The sequence below is a fragment of the Rhamphochromis sp. 'chilingali' genome (assembly GCF_963969265.1).
Source record: "Rhamphochromis sp. 'chilingali' genome assembly, chromosome: 21".
Classification (NCBI taxonomy): Eukaryota; Metazoa; Chordata; class Actinopteri; order Cichliformes; family Cichlidae; genus Rhamphochromis; species Rhamphochromis sp. 'chilingali'.
Window position 1 is genome coordinate 4,201,187 of NC_137949.1, and position 16,833 is coordinate 4,218,019.

Consider the following 16,833-nt stretch of genomic DNA (forward strand, 5'->3'; position numbering starts at 1 on the left):
TGCGGCATATGGTCGCCTGCTCATCTGACTGAGCTAAACTGGCGCCCAACCCGTTGTTAGAGGACTACCGTATTTATGGGACCATAAGGCGCACTGTCGACAAACGGGTCTGTGTTCATACATAAGGCGCACCGCATTATAAAGCGCATTTAACTAAACAAATCAGTCAGAAAAGTCAAACTTTACTCAACTCATTCCGCTTGCTTCCTCCACTTCCATACCATTAATTCATTAATGTTGAATTCTCTGGTAGCTGCTCTATAAACGCTGGAACAACAGTATATGTTATTCCAGTGTTTTTCTAATTTTTGCTATGTAACTTTGCACTGTCCACTTTCTGCTGTAACAAATTTCCCACGTGTGAGACTAATAAAGGTTATCTTATCTTACATTAATGACTAACCTCATATTGTGGCTGGACTATCTCAGTTGTTCTCTCCTACTGAAGTTTGGTCCGTTTACAGCACTTTTCCAGGCGATTGCATTTGTCAAAAAAAGTGGAAAAAGGTTAGCGTTCATTCTCCAGGTTCAGTTTTATGCTTTGGTATGCTAACATAGCGGTGTCGCTAGCGATCACTAGCACAGCATTATATACCATCTAGCCCAACTTCAGTAATCCTACAAACATCACTATTGTGTAGCTTTCTCTCTACATTCATGTTGGAAGTGATAGCAGAGCTGTACGTTTTATTTTTTTCCAGAAATCTCTGTCAGAACATGATATACCATGTTAAGGTAACTAGCAAAACCAACGAGCTAACTATCTACTAACTTCCTGCTAACTTCTAACTCCGTTTAATTTAATAAATTCTGTTTTCATGGATGCCTGGATGTTTAACTTAATTGATACACCTGGTAAAGCAGCAACACTGATCATTTTATTAAAGATGAAAGAATTTACACAGTGTTTGTTTGGGACCTGACATGGACGGAGTTTTGGACCCAGATTACTATGAGCCGCAAGGCTCCTGACTACGGTAGCCATAACGCTCAGACAATTCATCAAGCGGTGCAGCTTCGTAGCTTAGCAAAGTCCTACTAAAACATTTTTTGACAGATTTTTGAGCGCCGTGTACCACATAAAATCCGCTCGAGGTCAGTGTAGCAATGGGAATTGCATTTACCTGTGTGTTCCGCCCGGAGTCTTGAGAGTGTAACACCGGAAGGTGAGAAGCAGAGACTCCGGGTGGAACACACAGGTAAATGCAATTCCCATTGCTACAGTCAGTAAACACAGCCAGAATTCATAGATAAGGCGCACCAGATTATAAGACGCACTGCCGATTTTTGAGAAAATTAAAGGATGTTAAGTGCGCCTTATAGTGCGGAAAATACAGTATTCATTTTTCCACATAGGGCCCGGTAGGTTTGGATAACTTTTTCAGTAAAATCATCATCTAAAACGGTGTTTTGTTTTTTGTACGAGGGCTGTCTAATATCAAAATTTGTTCAACAATCTGAAACTTGTGACAAACATGCAAAAAAAACCCAACAAAGAAGTCAAGAAAGGAGCAAATACTTTTATTTCACTGTGCTGAGTCTTTCACTTCAGTTTGCAGAAGGCTAATTCATTCACAGTCATTGGCATGCTTGGATAGCTTGTCAGGGTTATGTTGTGATGGATTAGAAGTTTGTCTTTGGGTGTGTCGTCTCAGTGTCTGCCACTTGCTTATTTTCCAAGCAGCACAGGTACTCTGAAATATAGAGCACAGAAGTTAATATACCAAATAACCTGGACTAGTGTATTAAAGGGATATGTTTAATTTGTTTGAATACAAAGTTAATTAGCTTTCTATAGTTCTGCTTCAGACTGCTGTTAAATTACTGCTTCGTTCTGTGATTCTTGGGTTGCTTTTGTGCACTAGTGATGTAATAGATTATTTGTATACTTCAGATTCTTTCTGTTTCACTGATAAAGAATCTGCCAAAGCCTTCTTTTAGTTTCATCTGTTTAAGCCATTTACATTTTCACTTTTGCTATGGTGGAAATCTGTTTCCCTTCTCTTAGACCACACACTTTGAGCTTTTTTCACTGTTTTGGGGGTGACAGAAAATATGCATTAAAAATATGTTATGTTAATTTTAATTTTTAACCATGTCAATTGATTGGTTGATGATTAGTTTCTCTTTTTTCCATTTTCAGAGCAAAATACCACAAGTTAAAATATGGAACAGAGCTAAACCAAGGAGAAATGAAGATGCCAAGTTTTGAATCAGGTATGATGTCATACTCCCCTCCACTAATCTCTCATTGTACACATGCTTTATATTCAGTGTGGCCTTTTGTAGACTGCATATAAAAGATGTAGGTTCTTAGCCCCTGGGCAGCATGGTGGTGCAACGATTAGCACTGTCGCCTCACAGCAAGAAACTCCTGCGTTCAAATCAGTCACCTGGCCAGGGTCTTTGTGTTTGGAGTTTTCATGCTGTATCTGCATGGGTTCTCGCTGGGTACTCGGGCTTCTTCCCACAGTTTAAAGACATGCAGTTAGTGGGGTTTTGTAATAAACCGGAAACACATGAGCATTAAACACTGTGATGTAAATCCCTCATCATACGCAGTTCTTTAAAATGTTAATTGTTAATTGGAATTGGATAAGCACAAGAAGATGGATTGATTGATGGACTCCTGACCTTTCTTCTTAGACTTGAACTAACTCACAGCTTTAAATACAACTGATGAAAGCCATCTCTGTTTTGTGTCCAGCAGGCAGTGCTGTATAAATCACTGTTTCTGTTTTTGTCCTTAGACACCAAAGATTCAGAGGTCTCTGCTGTTCATGCCAACAGTCAGCTCACCTGGAAACAAGGAAGACAGCTGCTCAGACAGTAAGAACATTTGAGCACTTGTATTTGCAGTGGAAGCAAAATGCTGAAATAATTTTTTGAATTAATTTGTTAACAAAAATCAGTATTTGACCAAATGATGTGTAGTTTACAGTGTGCACGTGTTTGTTTGGCGGTCAGGTACCTACAGGAAGTCGGATACACAGACACCATCCTGGACGTTCGTACTCAGAGGGTTCGCTCTCTGCTTGGCCTGTCGGGCTCAGAGCAGAATGGATCTGTGGAGAACAAGAACCTGCAGCACCTGATCAATGGGACCGAGCGCCGCAAGGACAAAAGGTACAGACACACGCACAGCTGTTCACATGCAGTACTAGCCAGTACTTTACTGATTTCAGCTTTTGTGAAAACCGCTCCAGTAACAAAAAACATAAAACAGCAAAACAAACACAAATTGGTAGTTCCTTTGTAACAAACTGCTTACTTGCCTATCTATAATAAGTTAATTCAGCATCAAGCTTCATTTCTTTGCTCTCAAGGCTTGATTTTGTTTCATGCCCCACTGTAAAACATGGATTCTCACTGTCCACTGTTGTGTTTACCATCTCAACATGAGCAGCACCACATCCCCTTCCTCTCATGCTGGTCAGTGGGTCAGTGCTTATATTATTCTAGCTACATCTGAATCTAACATTTGCCTTAAGTTATTATAACCATGACCTAGCCTTTGCCTAAGATAGTGGGCCCGAACCCAAACCTAACCTAATATCGCTTTCACATGAAAAGGAGCCAAGTCTCCCCAGTGTGACATCTCCCACCACACTGACAGTGCAAGCACAAACACAACCCAGCAGACAACTTAAGTGTAACAACATTGGTGTTTATATCCAGGAGTCCAGGTGATGTTCTGGAGACTTTTAACTTTCTGGAAAACACAGAAGACAGCGATGAAGACGATGATGAGGAGGGGGACCTGATGGATGACATCACCACTGACAAACATCACAGAGCCAAGAAACATAAGACCAAGGTAAACAGAGAGCAGGCAGCCCCTTTTAAATCACCACTGTTGTTCTTTTCCCCTGTACCTCCTTCCTTTACTCTGCCGTCCTTCAACACCTCTTCCTTAATTCTTAACTTGTGTTTTGTTTTTTGTTTTTTTTCTCTCTTTCCTCTCCTGCTATTTCAGGTGGGAAACGAGGGCTTAGCGTCAGAGGATGATGCCGACACAGAGGAGGCTCTAAAGGAGTTTGACTTCTTGGTGACGGCTGAGGATGGAGAAGGGGCGGGTGAGGCTCGGAGCTCCGGAGACGGGACAGAGTGGGGTAAGAGATGTACATGAATCCCACTGATTGTAAATATATGAAGGCTGTGTCCTTTGCTCTGTCTGTTGAATGATATTCACCTTAAATAAACAAATGCAAATTGTAAATTATTGATGATTATTTTTCCAATTAATGAATTGTGTGGCTGTAAAATCATTATGACAACAGCTAATGAATATAATCTTGTAATAGAGAGGTACAGTGTGTTTATTAAAGCCTCTCACTCTTCAGCGGAGCCTCTACCATTTCCTACTGGCGGGGGGAAGTCCTTCTTACTTGGGGGGTCAGATGATGTGTTGGAGAGCGTGCTGGGACTGGGTGACCTTGCCGACCTCACAGTCACCAACGATGAAACAGACTATGGCTATGATGTAAGGGAAAAAAAAAACTAAGCTGCAGTTTAAAACTCAAACATTCTTTAGAAATTGCCCTAACATTGACATCTTCTTTTCCTCAGCTGCCGTCCAGTAAGGAGTCTTCGTTCAGGAAGACATGGAACCCCAAGTACACGCTAAGGAGCCACTTCGATGGTGTCCGAGCACTGGACTTTCACCCCGTTGAGCCCTGCCTGGTCACCGTGTCCGAGGATCACACCCTTAAACTGTGGAACCTCACCAAGACTGTCCCTGCCAAAAAGTAGAGTAACACCAGATGTACACATAAACCTCCAAGCAGAACTACCAGAATAATCAAAAGACTCTGGCATAAATTACACCAAAATATATAGTCTGAGGAGCTTGGAAAGAAAAGCTTCTTCAGTTCTGAACTGAAGAAGCTTCTCGGATGAGAGGTGAAACGTTTTCAAAGAAACCTAAAGAAGTCCAGACTCTTTTCTTTTCAAGCTCCTTAGACTACAATGACCTGGATGACTTTGTTTATGTAAAATAAGACATTGCCTTTACTTAAATAGCCAGCACCTGAACACCTTAGTCTTTGCTGCTGTGATCCCAATGGGACCTTCTCTAGTTACAGCATGATTATGCTTGTTTCTCTTAGCTGAACAGTTCTTGCCATGACTGGGATTACTGCAATAGTTAAATAAGGCTGTTTGCTCTATACCAGCATTACATTAACACAACCTAAGTGATGGTCTTGTATTGAAGAAAGAATTTCCAGTGATTAACTTGTTGCAACGGTTGCTTCTGGAAACCATTTGCAGTGAAGACCTCAGAGCTGGTTGAAATACTGGCAACATTGCAAAGCTGTGATCAAAGCAAAAATCATTTTCTAAAGGGTATCCTAAATTTTAAAAAAAGAAAGAAGAAAAAGTTCAGTCGGTTGAGAAAAGAACGCTCAGCATGGACAGTATTTCCTCATCACATAGAAAAGCTTTTATTCACTCTGCTTCAGAGGAAAATCCTCTCCTTACAAACCTGGCAGATCCTTTCAGTATTAGCATCTCATTTTCTCCTCATCACTGCGTTTCCATGGCACTATTCTGATCAAACTCACACCACAAGCTTCTGATGTGTCAGTGTCTTACAAATAATCCCTTTAAATAATACCCCTCAGGACTTACTGTCGTACAGTGAAAAACAGTCACTGCTGCCTGTAACAGAGTTGAAGAAGAGTCTGTTTGATGATGAAGTAACAATCTGCTTGTTTATTTCACTGTTGTTGTTGTTTGTTTTTTCCAGAAGTGCCTCTTTCGATGTGGAACCGATCTACACATTCAGAGCCCATGTGTATGTATCCAAACACACACAGTGTGTCTAAGGCTCTATTTGACTTGATGGTTGAGGTTCCATGGTGTTTTTAACTTTTTCAAGTTACATCAGATTTCTTCACGTTTTAAGTGACACAAGTAATATTTAAAAAAAGTGAGTTGTTTTTTTTTTTTTGTTTTTTTTTTTTAAAAGGTAATTTCAGACCTGTGGTGAACTGCTGTTGGCAGGAAGACAGAAATGATGCTTTTTAGTGGCAGCAGCTATGAATAAATGAGCATTAGTAGTGATTAAGACTGACAGGCACCCTGTAGCTACAGCATGAGAATAATCTCAGCAGCAGGAAATATGTCTGAGAAAATGTAAGTCAAACACCAGGAAAAAATTGTTATAAAGTAACAGAAAAGTGTTTAAAAAAATCTGGAAAATTTAATGGACCAAATTGCCAGATAATAGTAGAATTAAAAATAACTAAAATGCAAATAAAACACTAAATCAAAATAAAAACTGTATTAAAATATGTCTGAAAAGTTGTTTTGTTTTTTTTAATATTTAAAAAAAAAAAGAATTTGATTAAAATATCAGAAAATGTCTTTAACAAACTAAAAACTATCAGTATCATGTTTGGACAAACTAGATTTATAGAACATTTTTGGTATATTATAGTTATAAAGGTCTTTTCACTGCTCATGTCTAAACTTGCTAGATGTTGATCTCACTCACACTCTTTGTGAGTGTAAGTGAGAGATCTCAGTAACCAGCAGGATTAAATGACTGTCGAGGTTACGTGTTTGCACTTGACATCATCCGTAAATATATGTATTTTATCAAACCTCTGGTGATGATGCTCTTTTCTGTCTTCAGTGGACCAGTGTTGTCATTGGCGATGACCTCCAGTGGTGAACAGTGTTTTAGTGGTGGTCTTGACGCAACCATCCAGTGGTGGAACATCCCCAGCTCAAATGTTGATCCCTACGACACTTATGGTACACACTATTTCACTAAGTGAAAGGGAAAAGGTTTAAGTAGTAGTGAGCCCTGCTATAGTTTCGAGTGGCGCTAACAAAAAGAGGAGAGGCCAAGCTGAAGATGGCAGAGACGGCTCAGGTTGGGCAGATATGAAAAGTTAGAGCGACAAGGCTGAGATGTTTGGGCATGCACAGAGGAGAGGCAGCGGATATATTGGACAAAAGACGTTGAAAATGAAGCTGCTAGGCAGGAGGAAATGGGACCACAGAGAAGATTCATGCTGAGTGTGGACATGCAGAGGGCTGGTGTAGCAGAAGGGTATACTAATAATGGGGAGATGATCCACTGTGGCGACTTGTTATGGTAACAGCCAAAAAAAAAAACAAGTAAACCGGTTGTCTCCTTTCATAATGATCTCCTTGTTTTTTCAAAAATATAGATTTCTTAGATTACCTCACATGGCTCTGCTATCCCCAAAAAATTTCTTTTTCTTTTTTTGTTTTATTCTTTTCGGTTCCCAAGTTTGAATGTTTTTCTTTTAGGTCTGCTCCTATTAAGGCTGCTTTCCTCATGTCTTTACTTTCTGAACAAAATGCTGGATTTTAAAAAGATGTCTTTACTTGGGGAAAAATACAATTTTTCGGGAACATTTTATTTCACAAAACCTTACAAAGACACCAAAAATGTCTTCCCTTTGTTAAAGTTTTCTCTTTCAATTGGGAATATTTGTCAGTTAGATGAATGTACAGTTATAAAAACAGAAGGCCCCTCTCATTTCTTATCTCTCTTCCAATCAGATCCAAGCGTCCTGGCAGGTTCCTGGTTAGGACACACGGACGCTGTGTGGGGATTGGCATACAGCGGTATCAAAAACCGCCTCCTGTCCTGCTCGGCCGACGGAACAGTGAAGCTGTGGAACCCAACAGAGAAAAACCCCTGCATTAGCACTTTCAATACAAACCATGGTAAGAAGAAGAAAAAGGGTGCGCTTCTTTGCAGGAGGGAGTTTGAACAGACTTGCTGATGTTTACATCTGTCAACAGAGCATGGGATCCCCACATCAGTGGACTTCAATGGTTGTGACCCTGCTCACATGGTGGCATCCTTTAATAGCGGAGACGTGGTTGTGTATGACCTGGAAACTTCCCAGCAAGCACTTGTGCTCAAAGGACAGGGAGATGGCAGTAAGAGCACAAACAACCATGAACAGATATGAGGTGTGTGATGGGTTTTTGAGGACAGTAAACAGTGTTATCCCTTTCTCTCCCTCCTCAGCTCTGTCGGGGTCAAATCATATAAATAAGGTGGTGAGTCATCCCACGCTTCCAGTAACCATCACTGCTCATGAAGATCGACACATCAAATTCTTTGATAACAAGTCAGGTCAGTCTGCAGCTACTCCCCAGCTGTGTCCATCACTCCAAAGATGGTGAGCCTGATTGGTGAGATCAGGTTTCACAGCTCCCACTTCACAGACACTGTGTACAGAGTGACTCAGAATTATTTTGACTTGAGAAAAACGAGTCCTTCTGGAAGTGCTTAGGTGTGCCTTGTGTCCTCTATGCAGGTAAAGTGATTCATGCCATGGTGGCTCATCTGGATGCAGTGACCAGCCTGGCCGTGGATCCCAACGGCATCTACCTGATGTCTGGCAGTAAGTCTCATAAAAGTCTTCCTGGAGCTCAGAATAAAGCATTGAATTTAATTTAGCTTTTTTTAAATTAAATTCTGAAAGTTATTACAGTTCTTCATGCGTGCTGTAGATGGTGACTAGTGAAGATTGAAAGGTTATCTATTAGGGCTGAGTATCGTCACTGATTTCTAGAATCGATTCAATTCCGATTCACAAGGTCCTGAATCGATTCGATTCGTTTTATTAGAGACACAGCTAAGGGTTTTGCAATTTTGCATAATTTTAAAAAGTTTTAATTTGTTCAGTAGCATACTGAACAGCAGAAATTAGGTTTTCTTTTCCGAAGTAAGTAAAAGGAAAAAAGAAACAGCGGCCGACAGCGCTGTAAACAACGGCAGTGGGGTGATAAGCAAGCAAATAATGCAGAAAACAGATTTTTAGATGGGAAACTATTCCTGAGAGAGGGAGAGCTGTGCAGGAAGTGTGATTTTTATCTTGGTGGAAGCAAAACAGTAAGTAGGAGGGAATTCATGATGATGTCTATGTGAAGCGTAGTTTGGATCATTTTGCTGCGGGTTCAGTCAGAGATAAAACCTGCAGCTTCAGAATCTAGCGCAAAAAGGACATAAACACAAAGCGCGAAACACCAGAATCGGTGAGCTGTCGGCTTTCAGCCCCGACCGTGTTCGTGCCGTCGGGTGAGAAAGGCGACATCTCACTGATTCTGATGCGTCGGCGGGTCCGCTCTTTGCGTTTACGTCTTTGTGCAGAACCCGTGCTTCTGCTCTCATTTACTGTTTTAGCTGTTTGGTGGTTGTTGAAATTTTGTGAGGTTTAACCTGAGATTCTGGCATTTTGGGCAAAATAAATTTATATTTAAAAATCGATTCAGGATTTTAATGAACCGATATCACGTTATCCAAGCTAGAATTGATTTTAATCTATAAATCGATAATCAAAACCCATCCTATTATCTATGTAAGTTAGTTCAACTTTGCTTTGTACCATTACATGACTGAGTATTCTCTTTAGTCTATTTACTTGTACAGCACATCGCATTGATTATCATGTGTGCTCAACTAGGACACTTGCCTCACAACGGCTTTGTTCACAGCTTTAAGTCAAATGACCTGCAGTGCTATATGTTAGACCCCGTCTGCGTATATACCCCTGTCACCACAGTTATTCCTCAATCCTTATGCTCCTCACCTCACCACGAACACTTCATTTGGCAAGCTGGCTTTTCCATGTGAGGAGATTTTTGACTAAGACCCAAGGGCATGCATTTTGTCATGAGCTCTTTCACTCGGGTCACGTTAGTAGAGAAAGTCCTGGGAGGTGCTGCTCTTACACGGCACAATCCTCTTCTCAGAGTCCTTTGACCCAGTTTTAGAGTCGTCAGACCAGTATGCTGCCAGTCCTGCTGCGCTGGCTAGCCAAAACAAAACACCTGTTTCCTCTGTTTCACCGTATAACTAAGAAGCTCTCCTCTGACAGCTGAGAAGCCATTTATGTTTTGTGAGGTTTTCTGATGACGGTAAAAAAAAAACTTCTTTTTTTTTTTTTTTCTTCTTCTCAGGACTAACCACTGCATGTATCAATCCGAAATCTACTCATTTCACTGTGTCTGGCTATAGACAGGATCTGGAAAAAGCTGATTTAGTTAACCACCACCTATAGATCCATTACTGACAGTTTGTTTGGCCCTGTCTCACAATCTAAACACAGGTGCCCCCACAGCTCTTCCATCCAAGATTTTCCACATTTCATTTAGACACATTAATCAGGCTTAGTGACAGAGCTCATGGTGCAGGCATTGCCCATCTATGTTTGGATCACTGGTTCCCCAGACAACCCACTGGTGCCTCTCCATATTGAGGTCAGATGTCTTTGGCCCAAGTTCTGTTCAGGTTGTCAGCCCCAAAAGGTGATGCACTTTCCTATCACAGTCTGATAGGCACACCCCCACAAAAACACTTTTGGTGTCTCAGGTTGTAACATTCAGTTTGACATCAGCCGTTCACACTGATTTCCATCCACTGTTTCACTCTGTGTACTTTGACCAAATGTATTAACGAACTGTCAGCTCAATGTGAGGAGTGGTCACATCTTAGCCTATTTGGACAATTGGGGTTTGATAGCAGGATCCAAAGAGCAGGCTGTGATGCGGGTTTCACTGGTCCTGTCACACATTCAAGTACTCAGTTTCTCTGACCTTTCAAAAAATGCCTGCTAACCACAAGTCAGCAGGTCTCTTGTCTTGGGCTGGAAATATGCTCAGTTTCCAGCTGTGGATGTTTGTCAGGGCACAGAATAGCTGCACTCAGTTTCACTTGGGGCACAGACTGCATTTCCACATAATATTGCAATTTTATGTCATGGTGATGGCATGATGGTTGTAGAGCCTGACTGATGTAGTATTTTTCAGACCAATATTTGGTGATTTTTTTTAAAATAGGCAATATATATTGGCCAATAAAGCTTTATCTTCTAGACACACAAAATATGAATGGATTTCCCTAAAAATTGTTAGGTGTAATCATTTGAGTCCTTACCAAGATTGTATGAAAATGAAATTTAAAAATAGTTTTGTTTTATTGACACGAGAAGTCTTGGATTACTTGCTCTGCCCAACTGCAACTTCCCTGTTGGGAAACGGCAACCAGCTGATCCGAGCATACTGCAGTCTGGTGGACAAACTATCCAATGGCAACCCTCTTAACATGGTTGAACGGTCTTTTTTTTTTTTTTGTCTCTCCTTCCTTATTTATTTTTCAGTTATCAGCAGAACAATTAAAATTATTTGGCAATACTAAGAAATCGCCTTACCAATATATTGGCGTGTTCAACAATATTTAATCAAGGTTTTAAGGATGACAGCATGTCAGTGGTGAATTCAGTTTCTGCCTAGCTGCTCCTTGCATGTTAGCTTTTTATCCTTTGAGAGAGCCCGGCTACAGTGCATGTAAACATTTATACCATTATTATTACAGACAGTGTGTGGCATAACACTAAACATTGGTTCAGTTCATTGTGGGTTGTTGACATTTCTTTATGGGCTTAATTTATTCTTTTAGAATCTTTTTCACTTCAGAACGCTGGACTTTAAACTGTTTAGAAGTCTCCTTATAACCCTTCCCAAACTGAAGGGCAGAAAGAATTTCTTCTCCAATATCATCTTTTTAAAAGCTTCAAACTGCCAAGAACTTCTCCTGTTGCACAGGTTCTCATACTCACTGATAATTACTTAAGTGCATCTGAGTAGCAGAATCTGGTTGCCACTTACTCTCTTGATTCCTAATGGCGTAGTAGGTTTGGAAGCACTAAGGTTCACATAGTTTTTCTCACTCTCTTAATTTTTTGATACTTAAAATGTTAGAAATGAGAGATGATATGCTTTGTGCTTATATGGCTATGTATGCATTGTAGCTTGTTCCTGTCCTTTGCTAGACCAGTGTTTCCCAACCACTGTGCCGCGGCACATAGGTGTGCCGTGAAAGATTATCTGGTTCCACCTGATTAGTACTCTAAATGACTGGTGTGAGTAACGGGCAGAACAATTACATTCTATTGTAATCTCTTGTAAACGCTACAAGAGATGAACAAAATCAACTTTTGGAGAATTACATTCTCTTCCACTAGAGGGCAGTAAAACTACCTACTCTAATTAAATAGAATGCCAACTGCCAGTAAAACAGAAGACGAAGAAGAAATGACATAACCGTCATGCTGTGAATGAGACAATGCAGTGCGTAATAGCAATAGATAAATATTTGAAAAGAACAAGTAGTCAATCTGACCTGGGCCCTGGAGAAAATTCTGACCCAGATGAAGGCCCTAACATGAGTAGTGGTCAGAAAGCAAAAAAGGTACACTGGGGACAAACCAAACCAATTCCACTCTGCCTGATGCACGGGGGGGAATTATCAATGTGCTTTTTGTGACATTTTTGGTTTGATGGTGTGCTGTGTGATTTTTTTTTTTCTAATGTGAAATATGTGCCGTGGCTCCAAAGGGTTGGGAGACACTGTGCAGACAAATCTGGCAGTAGTTAATTTGAAACATTACAGAGCAAGCTAATTTTACAGCTATTTAAGCACAGAGAGCTAGAGATTAATTAGCTGACCTCTTTCACTCACTTTCTATGTACATAAGATAGTTTGCAGTTAGTCCAGGTAGCAGCTAAGATAGATTAGGCTCAGCGCAGGGTCAGTTTTGATCACAGGAACTAAGCACATGTGCCTTCGTAAGTCTCCTGCTTCTGCTCATGTTATGGCAGTTAAGGCAACTGTATGACAAAACTGTCAGTGCATTCAAGATTTTAATATAACATTAATCGTTTGTTTCTATCACTTCTCAAGTCAAAAGAAACGGAAATGAGTTTGGTTTGTGCAATTAAATTACTTTGTAACAACATTGACATAATGGCTTACATTTTTTTCTTCTCCTCAGGTCACGACTGCTCTCTGCGTCTGTGGAACCTAGACAGTAAAACGTGTGTTCAAGAGATCACAGCTCATCGTAAGAAGAGCGAGGAGGCCATCTACGACGTGGCCTTCCACCCCTCCAAGGCCTACATTGCCTCCGCTGGAGCCGACGCCCTTGCCAGAGTCTACGTATAGACGAGGAAGAGAAGATTTAAACAACAGAAAAAAGAAAACAAAAAAGAGGAGATGACCTCGAGGTGAGGGATACAGAGACAGACAAAGAGAGAGAGGGGCTAGTCTGTACACAAACAGGATTCAGGTCTGTTCAGGTCTCTGAACACAGAATATATATTAATATGAAAGACTGGAGAATCTCCAACGGACAACTGAACAAACACACACAGGTTTCTTACACAAATTTTTAAGTTAAGAGGTGGAGTGGTGTGATCTCCCTACAGCTAAGAGACAGCAGAAACGCGTTTAATGATCAACTTGGAGCAGCTTGCCTGAAACCCATCTGGCCCCTCACAAATCCCTAAGGTAGCTTTGACACTACATGCCTGTCCCTATTCACTAACACTACTGTGACTCCTGATCCCAGACAGAAGAGCTGGAGCTGAGGGCAGACGTAAAGGAAAAATCCCCCCAAAATTAGACCTGGTCAGAGCTGGCCAAGGAAAGCAGCCTGACATCTAGATGAGTTAACCCATCGCTCTTTTATTTCTTACTGTTGTCATTTAGCATCGTAATACGGCGGTCAAATGTAGCACATTAAACTGTGGAATCGTAGCACTACAGTCTACATGTTGTGGGGACATTTTTGCACCTTTCCCCTGTTTCTCTTTCTGTCCCACTGGACTCAATGCTGAGTCAATGCTAAATGTTCAGGCATGTCTGAGTGGAGACAGTTACAACTCGAAAAATGGCCCTCGTGAGAAGTTGCCTGGAATCTGTATTGAATTCACCCCCATTTGGCTAATTTTTCTCCAATAACTCTAAAGAACTCTACTTTCAAGGCAGTTCAGAGCAGGCTTGCAGTCCCGAACAGTTATAATTGGCTGCCAGTGTTTTCTCTATGTTTGTTATACATTATAAAAGCTCTATTACTCCCCAGGTGTTGAAGCTTCAGTGGCATATGAAACCAAATCTAAGCACAACTGTAGTGCATTAAGCAGTCTGCTCTCCCAGTCTGACACTTCACATGAGGTGATACAGCTAGAAATGTCCAAGAGTGGAGCATTCTAATGAGTCTCCAAAGTCTGCACTTTCTCCTACTGTAATCCATTTAGTAGAGCTAACCACTAGTTGAACTAGCAAAAATATAGAGTAGCAAAGAATTCGAGTTGAGTACAGTTTTGTACTGGCTCTCGCCTGCCTCAGGAGAGAGCATATGTAAAACATCCTCTCATTACACTGATCTCCTGTCCAGACAAAACAGTCTGAAGAAACAATTTTGACATTTTCATGGCTGTGCTAAGCTCTGGTAAAACAGGAAAAACTTAAACACCAGTGTCTTTGTTGTGCTTTGTACACACTGCTTCTTCACAGTGTTTACGTGGAGAAGAGCGTCTCTGTTCAGATCTTTTTTGTGTGTGTCACACAGCTACCTGCACAGAAACAAAAAATGTCATAGACTATCATCAATCTTTAAATGCCGAAACACTGAAAAGTAGCAGCTATTTAAGTTGATTTTAGACGTTTGGCCTGTTCAAAATGATTTCCAAGTTGCAAAAATACCTAGTAATCAAGTGTTTTGTGTGTAGTCTAATTCATATGTGCATGAGTTTAAAGTGCATTTTAATTAGCTACTCAAAAAACATTTGCCAATTTATAATCATACAACATCTAAGCTGTTCCACTGGTGGACATTATTCGAGATGCCCGTGTCCCAACACAGGAAGCTGTAAGCTGTTCTATGTATCATCCATAGTATGATCAGAATAGGGGTACTTGTGTCCATGGAAACACTCCTCCTGTCACAACAATTTCAGCATCTGTTTAGTGACAGTGAAATCATATTAGCCACATTAAACCCTGCTTTAAGACTGCCTGAGGAACTGTACTAAAGAGAAAGCCCGGAGGTTAATCAGATGTTGGAGTCACATCCGAGGGGGATTTTTCCTTTAAACCTTCAGAAACGTCAACCTGAGAACAGAACATGTGATGTTTGAACTTGTTTTTTTCTCTCTTTCACTTTTTAATAATTAAATCTGAACTAAAACTTCTGCAAAGCAAGTTTTACAGTTTGTAAATGGGGAAAAATTAAGAAGAAATATGTTTTGAGCAAACAGAATGGATTTAATATCAGATTTTGTTTTTGCCTCTGAGAATGTTTTGGTGAGAATGGAAGTTTGGTTAATACTCACCGACCTCAGCCTCCTGCTGGGCCTATCAGAGCCCCACGTTTAACAGTGTAACAAGCGGAGGATTCAGCATTACTGTAGTTACATATTTTTGTTTGTGTAAAACAAATCTAGTTTTTATAGTCCTTTTTAATTCTTTTTAAAAATCCACAATATAGTTACTGCCACAATGGATGACCCATCAACCAAAAACCTCACCTCAGTCTGATATGTCAGGACGTCTGGCTTCAGTTTTGGGCCCTGATCTCAGATCATGTAAACACAGGAACTGCTGCTGCTGAGTGTTGAGACAGCTGAGGAGAGGGTCAGCTGTATCTGTTAGTGTCTGTCCTGATGTTAAATATCAACCTTTAATATACATTTGTCCATTCGAGCTAATGTCTAACATGGCACACATTCCAGTGTGAAACAGCAGCTTATCACAGTGATAAGGTGTTTGCTCCAGAGGGTAGAGCATGCAAGTCCAATATCATCAACTGAAAGACTCCAAGCACAAGATACATTTTAATTACTCCACAGTGAAACCCTTGCGTCTTTTACACAACAGCCTTGGCATGTTAACTATTAGCTTTGTCTTATGCTAGAATTAGTTTTAAAAAGTTACATTTTTAAAAGACTTATTTGGCATAAGAAAGTTACATTTATATGCCAACTTAATGCTGGTGTAAGACAGAACTAATTATGTCCTGTAAAGAAATGTACAAACAAAATTAATTTGCATAGAAAATGTAATCCAAGCATACAAATGCAGACCTATGAATAAATGCAAGGTGCCGAATGCTTACTAAGTCATTCTGTTCATTCTAATTTACACTGCAGTATCTAGTCTTTGTCACTGCAGCCGATAAAATCACTGGGGGAAAAAAAGCCTGACCAACTCCTTCCTAGGCCAGTCTTATATGACCTTGTTTATGTAGACTGGATAAAATGACGTGAGGTCATAGCAAAAAGGTTTTACAGGTGAGAACTTCTTGAACTACAAATACACAACTTGCTGAAATGATGCCTTTTCCTCACAGTCAATATATTTGGCATCTAATTAGCTCTGTTTGTTTGTTTTTTAAGAAATGAAGTTTTAAAATGTTGTGTACACTGTACACATGAGCAGTTTGTTATAGTATAATACAGCTGCCATAAAGATCATTTTGATATGGCTGTAATTTTTTTTTTGTTATCATCTGAAGGGAGGTCATGGGTATAAACTACAAAATCTCATCAGGTTGAGAGGTGTTTCTAATATTCTGACCCATCAAAAGTCGTTTTTTTTAATTATATTTTCTGTACACTCACTTGTGTCAGAGTTCCACATTTTATATGTTGAACCCACAGAACTGACTCATTTGTATACGTGTACACACTCTTACACATGCAAGTATGCATTTTTGACACTATCACTAAGTGGAATATTCTGATATTTGTGAAGACAGATCTTACAGCAAGGCAGCTGTACTAAACACCATCCGTGTTTAGGTACCTATAATAAAGTGGTCACTGTGGGGGGTTCTTTTGCTTTGTTTTGTTTTTTAAAATTTGTTGATTAGTAATAAGCAAATTTAATTTATGTAAAAACAAGTTTTGTCCTCAAACAGGGCAAAGAATAGTTTGATGTACACAGATTTGAACGCAGGGCTGCTCCAGTTAAAGGCCAACTTCCAATAACAAACC

At 40.2% G+C, this 16,833-nt stretch overlaps 1 protein-coding gene across 1 annotated transcript in view; it reads left to right on the top strand.

The window, feature by feature from the left end:
* The window catches only part of strn3 (striatin, calmodulin binding protein 3), a 32,745-nt gene extending 16,294 nt beyond the window's left edge, over positions 1 to 16,451 (top strand). Inside the window, exons 3-16 of the mRNA XM_080869920.1 lie at positions 2,144 to 2,217; positions 2,751 to 2,829; positions 2,968 to 3,126; positions 3,679 to 3,817; positions 3,977 to 4,112; positions 4,344 to 4,483; positions 4,570 to 4,748; positions 5,750 to 5,797; positions 6,641 to 6,762; positions 7,543 to 7,710; positions 7,789 to 7,929; positions 8,021 to 8,128; positions 8,313 to 8,399; positions 12,831 to 16,451. Coding sequence (XP_080726046.1) covers positions 2,144 to 2,217; positions 2,751 to 2,829; positions 2,968 to 3,126; positions 3,679 to 3,817; positions 3,977 to 4,112; positions 4,344 to 4,483; positions 4,570 to 4,748; positions 5,750 to 5,797; positions 6,641 to 6,762; positions 7,543 to 7,710; positions 7,789 to 7,929; positions 8,021 to 8,128; positions 8,313 to 8,399; positions 12,831 to 13,000 — 1,750 coding nt within the window. The 3' untranslated portion in view covers positions 13,001 to 16,451. The remainder of the gene's footprint in view (positions 1 to 2,143; positions 2,218 to 2,750; positions 2,830 to 2,967; positions 3,127 to 3,678; positions 3,818 to 3,976; positions 4,113 to 4,343; positions 4,484 to 4,569; positions 4,749 to 5,749; positions 5,798 to 6,640; positions 6,763 to 7,542; positions 7,711 to 7,788; positions 7,930 to 8,020; positions 8,129 to 8,312; positions 8,400 to 12,830) is intronic.
* The last annotated feature ends 382 nt before the right edge of the window (positions 16,452 to 16,833 follow it).